Raw genomic sequence first — 18393 nt, 5'->3', positions numbered from 1 at the left:
ATCAATTCACATTACACCTCCAACCTCCATAATCGATTCACCACAACATTAGTGGTTATTTATTAGCAACGTTACATTTATTATAATTAAAATTTTGAATTACAAATTAATATAAATCAGGATAATTTTATTTTAATATACATTCTTAATTTTTATTTTTATATACAAAGTTACGTTTCATCATACAAACATAATTTTATAATAATAACACTCATAATAAATCTGAATAATATTTGTAATTATAAAATATTAATAAATAATAAAATAAATCATAATTATTATTATTATACTAATAATAATAATAATAATAATAATATTATTATTATTATTAACAACTACTCACATCTCATTTAAATATAATCAATATTAATTATATTTTACTTTTACGTTATTTTATGATCAAAACAAAATATAATATTTTACTTTTATCAATTAATTTTTTTTTTTAATTTACCAAATTTCAATCACTAACTTTTATAAACTTTCACCACAAATCTATTAATTTCTCATCATTTTTTTCTTAATTTAAATAATCTCAACTTCACTTACTTTTTCCTTCAAATTCACTCTCTCAAATTCATCTTAAAATTTAAAAACAACATAAAAAAATTTACATCAACATAAGTGAAGAAAGTACTTATAAATATCAAATAAGAAATAATTTATTTTATATTTACATATATCTAATCAATTTTGACTTTATCCATTTAAAAAATGTTTTATTGACCTTGATAAAAAGTCTAATACAAAAATTTTGAGAAATTATCCATTGACCTTTATAGAAAGTCTGATATAAAAAAATAATCATGTAAATATTAATTGAGAAACAATTTTGAATTATATTTTAATCAAAAGAATACCAGCAAATTTAATTGAAAATAATTTATTGATATTAAGAAAAGAAATCATATTTCACATGAAAAACAAAAGAAAAAAACATTGTTAATATTAATGAAAATTAATAGCTACTAAGATGAAGAATAACTGACGTGTATCTAAATCATATAAACTATAAAGCACCTATTTGGATCTAGAAATTCCACTCTTTTGACTCATCATTTAAACACAGATACAGAAGTTCAATAATATGGAAACCAGAAAAGAAAACCCCAAGATTAGAGTGGGAGTAGCTTTGTTTTACAGAATAATAGAAGTAGTGGAAACCTGCTCTTATAAAATTTACAGAAAATTACCAAAACAAAATTCAACACCAGATGTTTTCTACAATATACACTTTTCTGAACTTCTTTCCTGTACAAGATCTGAGTTCTGTACTTCTAGAAACTGTATTTGAGATTCCTGTATATCAAGGTTCTTTCTTCAAATTACCTAGGACTTCTTCCATGCATGCTCTGTAAGCTTCCATGCCTGGAACATGCTTTGCAATGTCCAAGCCGACAGTCATCCATTTCTTCCCTTCTTCAATCTGGCCCAACTTCACTGGCACTGCTGCTCGGTTCCATGAAGTCATGGCAAGCCACTTTCCTTCTTCAATTGGATATTCATCTTCCTTTAAGCCAACCATTATTCTATAGGCTTGCCTGTACATGCCATACACAAGATCATCATCAGTGTCACCCTTGTAAACGCTAGCCATGGATATAAGCTTGCGCATCACAAGAGCAACATTTTGGTAATCTGGAACTGGCGATGCTAGGAAAGATGAGAGGCATTCATTTAGAGCAAAGGATGCTACTTCGTGATTCAACCGTGCTGCCTGTGAGGCAGAGAGACCAATTTGGAGGAGGTGGTAGGGTTTGCAAGCCTTTGAACTGGCAAAGTTTCTCACGTTGAGAAATTGCGACCCTGGGTCATTCAGCCTGCCTTGTATATCATAAGCACAGAAAGTGTATATGAAAAGAAGTTCAGGCTCAATGGTACTAATTTGGTCATTGTCAACTGAGTTCCTGGCCGAATTTGATTTTAGCATCTGCATCCACACAATATGGAAGCAAGAAAATGCTCAAGGGCATTGAAAACTAAAATATAATCTAAAAAATTACTTTGATAGCACATTATGCATCATGTCAATCTAAAAGAGAAATGCATATAGCAAAATGAATGTGGTGCTACATTTTCATACCTGCCCTGCTCTATCTAGCAAGTGTAAAGCTTGCTTGACTTCAGTTTCTGACATTGAAGTCTTCCTTTCAAACTCTAAAGCTATCATTGATGATACAGAAAGCACTAATGATTTGCAAACCATGACATTGCTGTCATCCGACCCGTCGATTAGTGCATAATAATCTGATGCCAGTTTTAAGAACTCAGCTGATAATTCATAATTCTTATCCTGCCCCGCTTTTGTACCGTAGTTCCATGAAGTCACAGCAAACCAATTCCGCTCCCGTCTGCCAACCTCCTCTTTCCCAAAGAAGAAATCGGGACCAATCTCTGATGCTCGAGTATAGGCATGTTTTAAGAATTTGACAACTTGCTGTTCGTTACCTGGTTCTTGAGAGAGGACTGTCAGCAAGGTGCGCACAACTGTTACTTCGGCAGTGGGCATGGACTTTCCCGATGCGTAGAAGTTTAGCATACTTGATAGAGAGGCAACAGCAACAGGTAGAGCATGACATGCAACAGCTTCATGCGCTGAAAGTGAGAGAAAATCGGGTTGAAAGTCAAGGCATGTTGTCATGGCTTCTATTTGATCAATAGCACCTTTGTGGTCATTCTTTTGGAGATAAATTTTGAACTGGGTTAAAACAAATAAATGTCAATGTAAGTTCGCATGTCATTCCTGTTGCAAAAGTGTTTCTATCATCCTAATGAGATGCAAGTGGGGTTAGTTGCAACAAGCTTAAAGCATTACATGTTTGCAAAATAAATTTTAATTAAAATAGATCTTGAATTAAATATATTATGCTAATTCAAACTTCACAGTAAAACAAGACAAGAAGTTAGTTAAGATTTTTTAACTCAAATTCAATTTTATCAATTCATCCAATATTATTTTAGCTGATATTTTAAAATGTTTTTTTATTATTTAAAATAAATCCAAACGTGTAGGATAGCATTATAAATTTGTGCATTCTATGATGTATGCATATACGCAAGCACCAACAAACGATTATTAATCATATTTCAATGTGATTTTGGATAGCTCAACGTGAACTCAAGCATAGGATAGCCTTATAAATTTATCTGCTGCTTTATATACATGCGATACTGAAGCACCAACACATTCTCGGTTAGAAGAAAGTGTACCTTAAGAAAAGCAGAGACAACGTTAGGCTCAAGCTGCAGAGATAGAAAAACGCCGATAATATTTCATATTGACTGAAAATTAATGCAACAAATTCAAAACTGTCAATAACAATACCTTTCCAGCCTCATTGATGTATTCTTGGGCACGATCTAGCTGCAGGAGACCAAGGTGGCAGAGACACAGAACTCTATAGCCCTTTGCTCGAAGTATTCTGTTCTCTGTATCATGTGCAATATACAGCATTGATTTTTCAAAGAGTTCCGCACTGGTCTCATAATCTTTTGATTGAAAGCTATCGGCACCACTGTAGGTCACATTAAAATACGGAGATCAGTAGGTTCATTTGGAGAGAACTTCCTAGTTATTGCAAAACATTACGGAACGCAAATCTGGATCAGGCAAACGGTAAATCCCTCAGCGTGTACATTTTATTATTTACCAAGGTAAAGTCAATAATAATCAAGCCATGAAATATCATATCTAAGAATCAAAGTATAACAACTTGCTTATGTTCCTATTTTGAGTTTGCTATAGGAACTCAACATTAAAGGCAATCTTGCTTGAAGTGCAATCAAGCATGAAACGGGGCCACCTCTTCCAACAAAAATTCAAACCGTAATTAACCAACAACTACTAATCTCCAATGCCATGGTGTCTATTATGTCCTTTAACATAAGATCAACCTCGAAAGCTATGGCACTTAGTTGGCAATTTGACCACCAACAATAACTTCTATTCCATTATATTCAACCACGCTCACTATATATTTTCTTGAGAATACATTTTAGAAGATAAAACAGAAAGATAGCACAGCCAAACTGCTCTAAGTTTGAAGTTTGCACACCCCACGGTGCCACATTGCAAAATTCACAAACTTAAGTATTCAAAGCAGATTAGGAATGAAAGGTTCCAGAAGCTATACCAATTCCACAGAACAGCATGCATTGCCACCCTATCCTTAGCAGCATCCTGTCCTGCAAAGAGGGCCACCACCCTCTCATCAGACACAAGTTCGGCAACAACCTTAGCCCTCACTCTCCCCCCTTCCCCGCCACCACCCGCCACCCTATGCGCCACCCTCACCGCCGCCCCAGCACTAACATGACACCTTCCCAACAGCCCCAAGAACACCCCCTTCGCCGTCTCCGCCCCAGCTGTCCCCGCCGCCACAAAATACGCCTCCACTGCCGAAACCCAAACTCCCTCCGGAATCCCTCTGTCAATCACCATACCCCGCAACTCCCTCTCCGCCTCACCATGCCTCCCCAACCCTAACCACGCCTTCATCGCCAACACCGAAAGACTCGGATGCTCATCACCGCCATCAGCCGAGTCTCTCAAAACCTTCACACACTTTATCACGCTCTCATATTCCTCTTTTTGCAAATGAATCGCAGCAATAAACCTAAGTGCCTTCCACCTCAACCCTCGGATCTCCACCTTCTCTTCCCGTGTTCGCGCTGTATCGAATCCCTTCTCACAAGTCTCCAACGCCTCGTTCATCAGCTTCAGCGCCTCGCGACTCGCGTCCGCGCCGCTGTTCGACAGCACGCGTTTCCCGAACGCCATGAACTGCTTCGCGAGATCCGCGTAGTGGTCGCACGAACCGAAGAGGAAGCTCTTGCTCCGGTTAAGCAGCGCCACCGACAAGCTTGGGTCCTGAACCTCCCACGCTGTTCGGGACCGTGCCAGGTTCAGATCCAGCAACAGTTTTCTCTCTCCAGCGTCGACGATTGAATTGATGTCAAGCTTCGAAACCAGATCAGTGGCGCGCTCGAAGCACTTCGCCGCGAGATCAAATTTCCGAAGGTTGTGCCATATCAGACCGGTCTTGTGGTAGAACGACGCCGATTTTATCGCCGGAGATGGAACGCCGGCGACTTCTCCGGCTATAGAGAGAAGGTCAGCGGCGATGTGTCGGAGTTCGGCTTGACTTTCGGTGGTGGCGGAGGATGAGGAGCGGATGGCGGTGGTGTTGGAAATGTCGACGCATGCGTTCCAGAGGCGGTAACTGAGCTTCCAGATCTGAAGCTTCAACGAATTCGGAAACGGAGCGAGTTGACTTAGCTGAGTCAGACATTGTCGGAGATCCGAGGTGGTAGTTTCCGGAGGTGGTTTATGGGCGGTGAGCGTTTCGAGTTGCTTGACGATTGCTTCGATGTGGGAGAGGCTACGGTTGTTAGCCTCTGTGTCTCGCTGAAGTGGACGGAGCTCCGGCGAGGATATCTCTGCAATTCTCATTTTTTTTGGCGGGCAAATTTGAAAGGCTGGTTTTTCAGTTTTGCCTTTCGTTGTTTTCTTTTTTCGTGAAATTTAACTTTCATTTTGAAATTGCACTACATAGGCAACATTTTTTATTTAATAGAATATCAATGGACGCTAAATTTATTAAAATATATTTTTTAAATTAATTTTTAACTAGTCATAATATAGAAAAACTTAATACATACAGTAATAGCATGTAGAAACTAAAATGCTACTGTTTTACAAATAATGAAAACATTTATTTTCAAGGATGGAGTTTTTAGAGATTTCAGTTTTACTTTGCATTTTAAATCAAACAATCACTTGAGTGCCTGAAACCAAATTTCAATAAATTGTATATGCTATCATATATATATCATCTTTGTTTAATTTTGAAAAAATGAATGAAATAGACACATATGCTTAATTTAATTTATTGTTTTAATGTGTATTGATAGGATGTTATGTTTTACTAAAAAAATGTTGTTACAATGTTTAAATAATACAACATAATCTCAAAATACAAAATTGATTTATTCTATTTATTATTTTATTAAGATAATGGATTATTTATATATTGACCATTTTATCAAATTATAAGATAATCAATTATATTAATTAATGATTAGGGAACTATATCACATTGGTTGAAAGCATAGCTTAGTAAAATTAATTGTGATTCATTCAATGTAGTTTGTATGTAAAATTCATTTAACATACACATATAATAGATTATTCCATATGTTGTATGATTAAGATAGAAGATTCATTTATAAGCTAAAATTATCTAATCAAATATGCATGTTTTAAGTAAGCACTACAAAACATCAACATATAAGAAATTTAAAATAATGCACACAAGGTAAATTATTTTTAATTCATCATATTGTCTTATATGTTGACTCAACATTTAAAAAGATATTAGAAAAAGTTTTTATTAGATATTTCCTTAAATGTCTTGGTGCGTGTTACGTGACCCGATCATATTTTATTGCTATTTTATAATTAAGCTTAAATAGTATTTTGGTTTTGTTTTTTTTTTCAGTTTTTTTAATGTAGTTTTACTTTTATTTTTATTTTTTTAATTTTTATTAATTTAGTTATTTTTTCTAACAAGAGTTAAATAGTTAATATAGTGTGAATAATGTATGTTATATGTTGTTGTCTTATATTCATATTTTGATTTATTTTATTTTTATTTTTTTAAATGAAATTAATTTGTTTGTTTTTAAATTAATAGCAAATTTAATTTTTATATAAATTTTATATTGATATTTTTATTAAAATTTACATTTTTATTAAATATTTCTGAAATTATTTTTAAACCAATTATAATTATATTATTATAATATAATTATTAGATTTATGTGTGATTTCTTTTACTTGTAAAAAACAAGATTAAAGTTGGTTTAAAATAAGGTTTAACTTAAAAATTAGGATTTAATTTTTATAGATGTTAAAAATATGGTTAGAATATAAAAAAAAATCTTTTAATTTTAAACTAACTCTAACTCTATTTGATAATATAATTAGGATTAGTTTAAAAGCAAACATAAAAATATTCAATAAAAATTGTTAATTTTAATAAAAATATTAATATAACAGTTATATAAAAATTAATTTTAGTCTTAGTTAAGAGATTAACAAAAATTGGTCTTTTAAAAAAAATAACTAAATTACTTCTTTTATTTTAATTATGATACTCTTTACCCTTGTATCCTAGTGAGATCAATTTGAGTCACTTGATGGGGTAAGCCTAGGAAATAACATGTTCGTTTCAATTTGCCTTTTGTAAAATGTCTTTTTATTTCTCCTAAACGAGTGATTTGTGGGCAATAACCTATAATGGCAGACAAACCAATAATTTTTCCAACCATAACTTAATAAGAATGTCTTAGTGTGCTCCATGCAATGTGACAACTAATCTACCATGCGTGCTCCAACTGGATAACACGCCATATGTAGGAAAGTCATTAATAGTCCACATCAAAGTTGTCCTTATAAGGAAATTTTGTGTTCTTAAAACATCATATGTCAAACTATCACTTCACAACTTCTTCAAATTATCAATCAAAGGCTATAAATAAACATTAATCATTGACTTGGGATTGGATGAACATGGTATTAGACATGTTAAAAACATGTAAGGTTTTGTCATACACATCTAAGGTGGAATATTGTATGGAGTGACAATCACAGGCCAACAAGAATATGGTGATGAGGATGCCTGAATGTATGGATTAAATTCATCTGAACATAAACCAAGTCGCACATTACGAGGATCATTGACAAATGGTAAATGTTTTCGATTGAAGTGTTTCCAAACTTCCCCATCAAAATGATGACGTAACATTCATTGAGTTTTGTTACTATCATGTCATGTCATGTGTTTTGTTGTTTACATTGAAGCAAACATTATTCGTAATCTTGGAATTATCGGCAAGTAGAACATGAACTTTAATGGAATCAGTTTTTTTTTGCCTTCGATCTACATGCATTGTATGATACCGAGGTTGCCCACAAAATTTGCATTTTTGGTACTATCATTGTCATGAAAAAACATATAGTCATTCATACAACAATCAATCTTCTTGACTTCTAATCCCAACTTATAAACACATATCTTCGCTTCATAACAATTCTTTGGCAATGAATTATTTGGTGGTGCCAGATCTAAAAAGATTCTTGAAATGAAATTCAATGTTTGATTGGGAATGTTTTAATTAAATTTACAAGCCATAAGTCTAATGCATACAGACAATTTCAAATCTGATGACCCTTCAAATACAGACTCACTTGCTTTATTGTAAAACCTACGTGTGTTTTGACTAAGAACATTATTGACCATCTCTTGCATATGCATAAATTGAACCATCTTAGAGGTCTGTACAAAAGTGTTCGAACCTGACGGCTGCTAATTTTCACAAGCAGTTGAGATGGAGGAAATTTTTTCACCATAAAATGTCTAAATGTTGTAATTTGGCATGAACCCTTTTTTGTATAGGTGAACTTTGACCACTCAATCTTTCAAAAATCTTGTACATTTGCACTTAATGCATATGCATCTAATCCTTTTATTAAAAGCATAATATTTATATTGTCGAGCCGTCCGAACAAACTCTTCAACTCCTTTGACAAAAATTTTCTTCAAACCTCTGCTTCCACTATAACAATGGTCGTACATTCACTCACGGTTGTTGGAAACTTCGGTCATGTTCTGTTAGCCCATTAACTAGTTACTCCCAGTAGGATAAACTAGTTATTGTTAGCCCTAGTCTTTATAACTTTACTACAATTTATTCTTCTCAATGAAGAATTGTGTTCATAATACAAATATAATTAAATAAAAAGGGATAATACATTAATAGCATTAAAAAGCTAAGGCCTAACTTGAAAAATTTGTTGTTTAACTTGAAAACCTACTATCTACGTGTTAGGTTTAGGTACTTTAGTTAATTAAACCAATATGTTTCCTATTTCACTAGTTCTAGGCAGTAAAAAGTGACTTGTAATTATTTGTTTTTCTAGGTTATTGGTTGCTATATAACAACCAAAATCTGAAAGGTACATGTCAAAGTTTTTAAAACAAACCAACTACAAAACCTACTAACTAAATGGTAAGAACTTAAAAATGAGAATTAAAACTAAAATTTCATGTAGAAACATGAATCTAACCTGGAAATAATCATGAAACAGTAAATCAAACTTGTGTCCTCATTATATATATATATATATATATATATATATATATATATATATATATAGTTTTGCCAAACGCATTAAACAACATATAGAAGTGGTAAAAAATTCAAGCAAATTAAATGGCCATATATTTTAAATGGACAACACATATAATTTAAATGGATATCTTAAATTCATTCAAATCTGATAGTCAACACACACAAGGTCAGAAACATCATGAGCCTCCTTAACCACATACCAAAATGGTCATAAACTGTACATTTTGAACTTAAAGCCACCTTTATAATCTGAACCGATTTCACACTATAATATAAGCCTAAATTGCTACCACACTGAATAATTTTATCAAAGTTAAATTTGATCTTCAAACTGCATAAACAACCCTTAAAAATTATCACTAGAAATGACCATAATTACTGTTACTTTGGCCAGACCAAACATTGCAACCCAAGGGCTAGACACTTACCCTTTGATTATCCTTTTAGTGCTACCTAAAACCTTGTTGGAAGTTGTAGGAACAAGCCAGAAAATGATCAACACTTTAAACCATGCTAATGCTACTAGAACAACTTTAGAGGCTACAAAAACACTCAAGGATCCCTCTCAAAATGGACAATTAGGTGCCAAAATAAAAAGAAGGATGGAATGAAAGTCAACGACCAAACCAACTCATGCACATATCCATGATGAGGACACAAAACTAGAAATGAGGAAAAGAAGCTACACTATATGTACCAACCTCAACATGAATCTATACAATTAAATACACTTGTACATTGCTGATTAAAGGAAAATTAAGGGAGATTTCTAGTAGTTAATTAAACTACTGTAAATACGCATACTTACAAACTCTTTTGTCTTGGTTCCTTATGAATAAACTATTATTGTTAACATTATGACCAAAACCAAATCAACAAAATGCAACACTTTTCCTTGTACATAAGCAAAGGTTTCACAAGAACTAATCTATGGACCGTTCATCCCAAAAATACGAAGACAACCACAAGGTTCGTAAGCATATGGTTCTACTTAGGAAGAAGCCGAGAGATACACATTCAAAGTGGGAACATGGATAGTCAAACAATTTTTAATCAAAATAAACATATTAAAATCATTGAACACAACCAAACATAATTTTGAAATGCAATCCAAAAAATAGGGTCACGAGATAACTCATTCGCAAAATGGAAGAACGAGAGACTTACCAAATACAAAACTACGACAACCAATAAGGGAGGGGACATACTAAAGGTGGCTATGTAAAGGAGGCTCTGTTATGAATGAGGGAAAGAGGCTCTACGAATAAGGGAAGGAGACGCTCAAGCTAGCTGTGTGAAGGAGGCTATGCGACTGGGTGAGGGAACAAGGCTCTCAATGGAGGAATGAGACTCTATGAGAAAATGGATAAGAGGGAAACTAAAAGATGCGAGAGAGTCAAAATAATGAATATAGACGAGAAAAATTGGGAGGCTGCGAGGGAGTTGAAAGAAGAAGAGAAAAGTGTGGAAAACTAGGAGACTTTCAATGAAATTGATAAGAGGAAAACTAATTTCGCAAATTTATAATCAATTTCACGTAGGTTCTTACCGACAAACATTATCACCATTAATTAAATCGATACCTATAATTAAATCGATAGAATTCGTTAATAAATTTGTCGATAATGAATAATTATTAACAAATATATTTGTTGTAATTTAAATCACAAATTTTATTAAAAAATCTGTTAATAATTATTAATTATCAATGAATTTACTTTCGTTGGTAAATATTAATTGATATATTCAATTATTTTTGTGGCTAAATAAAGTTAACAAACATAAAAATAATTTTAAATTTTTTCTTTTCACATAAAATTTAAAATTTTTCAACTCTTTTAAAATTTAAGAATTTCAATTTTTCTATTTCTACTCAAATAACATACTTTGTCATATAATATTTATTTTTTCTGTAAAAATAAATTATCGTATTTAAATCATATTTCCCAAACACATATTTCTTTAGCGTGATGAAAACTTATCCGATATAAAAGAATTTAAAAGTGATTAAAAAGTTATTTCGTTTTATATGTCTAAATATATATTTTTTTTCTTAGAACCAACTATATAGCGTCATCTATCACATTTAGATACCAATTGAAGTTAAATTTTGAAATAAATTATTTAAACATTATTATATTACTTACTATAAATTAATATATAATAAAATTATTTATCATGATACCATAATGCAAGATGAATAAGATTGAATAAATATATTAATAGAAAAATATACTGTAAAATTACAAATTTAAAATTTGGTTTTAGGTTGAATTTTATTTTATTTCATATTAAAATCAAACATATATAAGTTTTATGTTTGATTTAGACAACTTTTTATTTTAAAATTAAAAAAAAAGTTACATATACCTTATCCATTATCTTATTAGAAAGAAAGTAGAGGATAAATATTTAATATTTTTAATTCTTAATATAATTTAACTTGTAAAAGTATATGATAATGAGTTATAATTGTGTCACGTCTATCAAATATCAGGTTTTTATAGCGGATTATAGGACAATATAACTAATGTTATTTAAGTTATGATAATATATTATTTTAGCTAAAAGAAATAGTTTTTTTTTTCTTTTCTGTTTTTCTTATATATATTTTTAAATGAAACAAATTATTTCACATAGTTTTTAACATAAATGAACAAAAATATGTTTTAAATGATTTTTTAGGCTGAATATTTGAAAATAAGACGAAAACAATGATTTTTCCTAGTTTTTCAAATATTTATATTTTATTCTATTTTTCCTCTTGTATTGTTGTAGTTTAGTGGTAGAGGGTATTTTGGGTACTAAAAAGTGTATAAACCTAATTCTGTGGTTTCTTCTTCCCCCTCACTCTCTTCCTAGCCAAACAGCTGTGTCGCTTCATCACCCGAGCTGGGTGGCGCGTGGAGCACAATTGTCAATGGAAGGCTTGAAGGTCTCGAAAGCGAATTTAACTGTATACATTCACCCTTCAAAGAGCAATCAGGTTTCCCAAGCTGTTCTCCGTGAACTCAGCTCCTTGCTTTTCACGTACGCTTCCAAACCCAAACAAAACGTCACAATCCTTGTCGTCGTTTTGTCTTTAACTTCTCCTATTTCAGGTTTAGCGAAATCGTCGACGGCGTCGTTCTGGCTTACGATGTCAACTCGCTCGACACATGCGCTAAGATCCTCTCCGGCGTTCACCCTTACTTCGGCGTCAAACTCAAGGTCAATTTTTTGCTCTTTTCTCCCAAGCCAAACACGCTTTTAGGTATTTTTTTCTTTTCTACCATCTTTTTTTTTTTAAATTTAAGGAATAAATTAATGAAAAATCAATGCCTCGCGTGAACTGGTAGGATTTGTTTTGTTGGTTTCAGAAGGGAAGGTGGTTAAGCTTACGGAGGATTCCATTCACGTTGTTGTGCTTGGCTTTTCCGCTGCGGTTATAGCAGAGAAAGACATCAGGGAAGAGTTTGTGTGGAAAATGGTGAGTCTGGTTTGGTTCTTGGTTTCAACTTGTTTGAGTGATTAATTATCTGATCACTCTTGCTGATATGGTTTGTGTGGTTCGGATATTGTAGATTAATGAAGGATTATTTAGTGTTTCTGATGTGGTTTAGTGATTAATCAATTAGAGGTGTGTTGATATGGTTTAGCGATCAATTAAATGTGTGTTTGGGTGCATGTTAATTCAATGTTTAATTATTCATCTACCTTCCGTACTCACACTATCTTTATTATTTAGTCTCTCTATATACACAAAAGCTACTGGCAGTAGTCTCTGAATGCACATTTTTTAATTCATTGTAGTCTTTACACACATATTTTGTCCCTATGGTTGTGGATGACAGGGACCGAAACAAGTAGTTTTAGGTTTCGGGACTAAAACGCAAAGATAACAGTGGTTCAGGAACATACTACGTAATTAAAGTTTTATTCATCATTGATGTGGATCAAGTGAAGCTAGAATAACTACCTTTTTGTGTGTTTCGTTCAAATTTGACGCTGGACTATTGGAATGTGTAATTTTGAAAATTGAATCCGGACATTCTTTATTGTGGCAATGATGAATTTATTAGTTCTATTTGTTTTAGTGATTAATCAATGGTGCTGATACGGTTTATGTGATTCCTCTTCCTCTTTGTAGAAAAAAGGGCATGAGGTGTACGCAAGCAGGTCTAACAAGCGACATGTGATAAAGGTCGGGACCATGATACGGTTTTTAGTCAAGAGGTGACATACTGTTAATTTGCCTGGTTAAGACTAATTGTGTAGAACGTATATTCTTTGGAATTGAGTGTGATTTCAAATCTTAGTGAACATTTGTATCAATAAATAGTATTACCTATCCTAGTTGATACAATGAAGACATGCCAAACTGTGCCGGAACGTGTCTCTCGCTTGGTTGGGGTTTACTGCAATGAAGAAACATCATATTTGCAGACTTATATAGGTAGTAATTAGGTAATAGTCATAAGTTTGCACGACTGTTTATAATTGTATGATTTACTGTATCTGAATTTATCAGAAACTCCACAGTTTTGACATATTCATTGTATGAGATTATGTATTTTGGTTTTTGTTTTTGTTGAATGGATTAAAGTGGGCATTGATAGCATCTTATGCATATGCAGTGGGTATCATATAATTGTTCCATGTTAAGTCTTTGCTATTGTTTTTAGGCACATGTATTCCGTATTTGGTTGTTTCTACAGTAGTGCAGATAATAGGAGTACTGTGAAGATTTTTGTTCACAGTAATGAAATTTGTTAGAGACCAGATACTGATAACCTCCTGATGATGAAATTTGTATGAATTGATGGTAATAACTGTGAGTTGAACATTTCATCACATGATAAATTTCAATGATTTATCCTTTTGCAGTTTTGATGAAGAAATACTTCATGTTTATGGATCTCTAATTCCTGATCACACAGGCAGCATTCATTGGTTGGACAAGAACTTAGAAGTTGTTTCCCATGCTGACAGGTTTTTCTTTTATAATGTATTTGTCCAGTCAAAACAATACTTTAAGATTATACTTTCATAGCTGTCTTAAAAATATGCAGGAGTGAAAAGAAGAAAAGAATTCAGCCAGAACGAATAATGCTTGAACAAGATGCTGTGGACGGGGAACTGTCAACCTTGGACATTGTCGAAAAGAGAACAAGTGCAAAAAGGCAAAAATACTTGGAGGAATCTTGAATGTAGAATTGGAATCTTATGTTGAGTGCATTTTATCCACAGGTAAATTTTCATTTTTTAATTGTGGATTATATATTAAGTGTCTAATGCCAAGAAATTTTATGTGAGATGTCAAAGTGAGTCAATTTAGTTTACATGGGTGAGGTCTCCACAGGTGAGCTAAAGATGGGCTTGCTCAGCCCTACTCACTCGCGTGGGTTGACTCACTGAATTTAAAAGAATATGAAAATGATGTTTTTTTATTAATTGTCTTCTATGTATATATGTCTGTGTATAATAACATTGAATATTTAAATAGCTAACCAATATTAAGAGTTCTAATACTTTGAAATTGTAATTATTTTTTATCATGAAAACAGGTCAACCCACTTGTAACCTGGCTCAAACCTGTTTGACTCATGTTAAATGAGGCGAGTTAATTTTGATCCGTAATTTAAAACTCTTCAATTTTCCAACTCTCAACGTAGTTCAAACCCATGCTGAGCTTGGTTAACTCAATGATTGCAATTCATTCTGACACCTTTAATTTTATGGTTTATGTTCTGATGAACGTGTTCCTGCATTAAGTTTTGTACTATTTAAGTTTTTATTTTGTAGTACGGCTATACTTAAAAGTAGAGAGCCATGTTATGTTGAACAAATGCCAGACTCCAGTGTGCTCATTATGACACATTACACTTCTCACCTCCTTTGGAAAGCTGCCCATTCTTTTAACGTCTGAAATAGCAAACATTCTGGAAGATAACGAAAGAGAAGCTAAAATTTATATTTGATCTCAGCAAATTATAAGGCTGTAGTGACACCATTGAAGTTGCGAGCATCCGGCTCCAACCAACTGTACCCAAGGGCAGCAAACATCTTTACTTTTACCAAAGCCTTTAATTTTTCCTAGAAAAATGTCATTTACTGTGTTTTTTTCCATGGAGAATTTTTTTAAAAAATGACTTCAAACTCTTAAAGCTAACATGCTTGAATCAATTTAAAGCTTACATACAAAATTCCAGTCATCTAATGCAAAAAAATAGTTTGCATATTTTTATCAACTCAGTCTGAATAAGAGATCGGATATAAGGTATTGATGAGTCACTTTCAAATCTCTTCTCTTAATACTTAAATACATGAAAATAAACAGATCAAGGGAAGATATAGTGCAGGGATGACATATTGCATTTCCCTACTTTGGAAGTGTATAAAGAGAAAAGTAAAGGGAAAATCAAATATTGAATTCCTTAAATGAACTTGAAATTTGTCTTAGGGGAGGATACGACAATTTTCCTTTATATATTATATTTTTAGTGTTTCAGATTGATTTATGTTTTTATTTTTGTTCTCTTGAGGCCTAAAGGAGATCATTTGTCATTTTATTGGAAATGTAAACTATGTTTCTCCGTATGTCTGCTTTAATGTTGTAACATTGAATATTTTTTTAGCCTTAGTAAAATAATTCAATGTTAAATATAATTTATGCCACACGAGGATGTTGCGCTTTCCTTAGCAGTTCTCTACTTTGTTCATTTTAGAACACCGCTTTGTTGTTCCATTTGCGTTGACCTATTGAAACATTGGTTTGTGGAGTTTCAGCTCAGTATTTTTTACGTTAGTGTTGGCTGCATCTGAATCATAGCTTGGGAACAAGGTTTTATAATTTTGTATAAATATCTAATATCTAATATTTCACTCAATAGATGACTTTAGATTTCCCGTGTTTATGTTTGTGCAACTTTATCTAATATCTACTTTCTTCTCAGTGACTATACTCGTGTGATTGGCATTGCACAATAGCTAAATGTATGAATGCAAGTGTTTGGACCTATCATCTGATGTGAAATGTGTTTCATTCTTTTTTTCAGGACTGGTAACGCAAATTGGCGTCTTAATTACATTGGGATGCTTCAGCATTTAGACTTCTGAAAGGATTCCCGAAGTTTCCTTGGACATAGGTGCACTTGTTTCATTTAGGTCATAATTTTTGAAGATTCTGATGATAATTTACTGTATGATTAAGAAGTCAAAGGAAGTTTTGCAGTATTTTTCTATTGGTAACATAGCTTATTAATTGAATCCTATAGGAAGTGGGACCTATCCATGTATATCACCGAGTCTCGTAATTAGATAGGATGGCATGAATTACGTGGGAAGAAAGGTTGAATGTTTTTCTTGGTTTGATCACATCAATATTATATGCTGAAATTATCCTAAGCTTTTTTTCTACTGGTTTGTAAATTACCATGTTCTCTACTAGCACAAATTCTTCATAGTCTTTTACTTCTACTGCAAATATGATTGCTAATTGTTTTTTTAAACCAACAAATTATAAGTGGTCGAGGAAACTCTGAAATGGATTAGTATTTTAAGACAAAGGATTTATGAGAAAGTTTATGGTCCCGAGTCCTGAATCAACGACTTTCTTTTTCTTTTCCTATTTTTATTTTTGCGTGTCCAAACAATGTTCCCTTCCACCTACTGCGAACTTTCAATTTTCTTGTTTCTACTCTTTTTTCATCTGCCGTGTGAAATGAAAATTAAACAATACTACGAACAATTATTTGAGTGAGCTTTACCTTTTGAGGAAGAAGTTTTCTTTATTCAGTCATGAAGAGAGCATCGTCGATTACTGCTTTAGTGGTCTCCGTTTACTCTCTCTTTGGTTAAAAAGTAATCTAACAATGAAATCGTTTTCTCTTATTAATCACTAAAGAATCTGTTAATATGAATATTATAAAACTGATTACATGTACAATAATGTTAATGGGGATACATAATTTTTAAATGAGTAGTACTATTATCAATTCCGTATCTTTGAATCGTGTTCTTTATTGAAATGAAAACCAGCCTGCAGCTACATAGATTTGACTATGGTTATTTGGTCATGTAACTATTTTTAAATAATATTGATTTAAAAAGGTTATGAAATTAGCACTGTAATAATCTATGAAGTTAGATTTGACAGATAAAACGTGTTTGTGGAATACCTGTTAATATTTGAATTTGATTTGTAAAATAATCATGTCTAAGCTTTTTATTGTCTTAATGTCTTCGTCCTTATTGGGCTAACCATCTTTTACGTTTCTTCTTGCACTTTCATATTTTATATAAAAAGAATTTTCATTTTTCTTAAATTGTGTAATCTGAAAGATAAAGAAAAAATTAAAATATTTTCGGATCTCATATAGCATAATTTCAAAATTATTTGATTTTCAGATTGCATGAGCAGTATGAAAGTTATTTGATTTTCGTTCTGCATAATCTAAAAATTATTTTTAGCTATTAAAGTGTATAATTTAGATGTTATTTTTTTATTCAGATTATAACTTTGAAAAAAAGTAAAGTTTATTTTTTTTGGTAATGGTAGACAAAAACCTAATTTTTTATTCAATAACTGTCCAACATAAACAAAATAATATTTTTATTTTAAAATATAAAGTAATTTAGAATGAATGAACTAAAAAAAGTGTGAAATAAGGTAAAATATTTAAAATGTGCACATGAAAGTTGGTTTTTATATAGAGGAAGAAACTGCTTTGTTGTGTCTAAATGCATGTCGTTGTGAGGAATAATGTGAAAACCCAACACAATGGAGAAGTCAAATAACTTTTGAGTAAGTTAAGATAATCGGTTTGAAAATTGGCATGGTGCCTCAGAGTTCTATGATGCCCTTTTTCCTTTCTATGGATAAACTTAATTAAACATTTATTAAATACTTTTCCTACATTTATTATAAATTATAAGACTAATAAATTGTTATAAATGTAATTGGGTTTAGGAAAAATTCTTCTAAACAAACTCAAACTAAAAACCCTAAATTGTGCTTGTCGAACTCCCGATCCCACACGTCTCTCTATCAATGGTAAGCGATAATTTAACATTATCTAAAATAATGCTCTTAACTTCAAATCAGAGATAGATATGACATCATCAATCTTTACAAAAAGTAAAAATGCCAAATTTTCAACAAAAAGTTTAAGTCAGAAAAAGTTGTCAAATCAAAATTAATGCAAATATATAGAATAT

The 18393-nt window shown here is 32.2% G+C and overlaps 2 protein-coding genes across 2 annotated transcripts; one reads left to right on the top strand and one right to left on the bottom strand.

The window, feature by feature from the left end:
• Nucleotides 1-1051: 1051 nt before the first annotated feature.
• ATSPO22 (Tetratricopeptide repeat (TPR)-like superfamily protein) lies at nt 1052-5511 on the bottom strand. Its single transcript, XM_047320340.2, has 5 exons — nt 4134-5511; nt 3326-3515; nt 3211-3243; nt 2084-2698; nt 1052-1930 (listed from the first exon to the last, which is right to left on the bottom strand). Exons 1-5 carry the CDS (start codon nt 5450-5452, stop codon nt 1307-1309), a joined length of 2781 nt encoding a protein of 926 aa, XP_047176296.2. The 5' UTR covers nt 5453-5511; the 3' UTR covers nt 1052-1306.
• Nucleotides 5512-12035: 6524 nt separating this feature from the next.
• Nucleotides 12036-16593, top strand: LOC124843570 (DNA-directed RNA polymerase). Its single transcript, XM_088114614.1, has 7 exons — nt 12036-12225; nt 12297-12448; nt 12555-12664; nt 13325-13410; nt 14062-14166; nt 14247-14424; nt 16233-16593. The coding sequence occupies exons 1-6, from the start codon at nt 12116-12118 to the stop codon at nt 14380-14382; spliced, it is 699 nt and encodes a 232-aa protein (XP_087970740.1). The 5' UTR covers nt 12036-12115; the 3' UTR covers nt 14383-14424; nt 16233-16593.
• The last annotated feature ends 1800 nt before the right edge of the window (nt 16594-18393 follow it).

Source organism: Vigna umbellata, chromosome 4 (genome assembly GCF_029865625.1).
Source record: "Vigna umbellata cultivar VRB3 chromosome 4, Vumbellata_1.0, whole genome shotgun sequence".
In the NCBI taxonomy this organism is placed as follows: domain Eukaryota; kingdom Viridiplantae; phylum Streptophyta; class Magnoliopsida; order Fabales; family Fabaceae; genus Vigna; species Vigna umbellata.
This window is presented reverse-complemented; position numbering and strand designations above follow the sequence as displayed.

Bases quoted from the DNA above. Each gene is read 5' to 3' on its own strand.
- ATSPO22 (XM_047320340.2), bottom strand. From the start codon at position 5,452: ATGAGAATTGCAGAGATATCCTCGCCGGAGCTCCGTCCACTTCAGCGA. The intron at 3,244-3,325 runs GTATTGTTATTG...CTATCTCTGCAG, and splicing joins ACATCAATGAGGCTGGAAAG to CTTGAGCCTAACGTTGTCTC. The intron at 2,699-3,210 runs GTACACTTTCTT...GTTTTAACCCAG, and splicing joins TTGTCTCTGCTTTTCTTAAG to TTCAAAATTTATCTCCAAAA.
- LOC124843570 (XM_088114614.1), top strand. From the start codon at position 12,116: ATGGAAGGCTTGAAGGTCTCGAAAGCGAATTTAACTGTATACATTCAC. The intron at 12,226-12,296 runs GTACGCTTCCAA...CTCCTATTTCAG, and splicing joins CTCAGCTCCTTGCTTTTCAC to GTTTAGCGAAATCGTCGACG. The intron at 12,449-12,554 runs GTATTTTTTTCT...TGTTGGTTTCAG, and splicing joins CAAGCCAAACACGCTTTTAG to AAGGGAAGGTGGTTAAGCTT.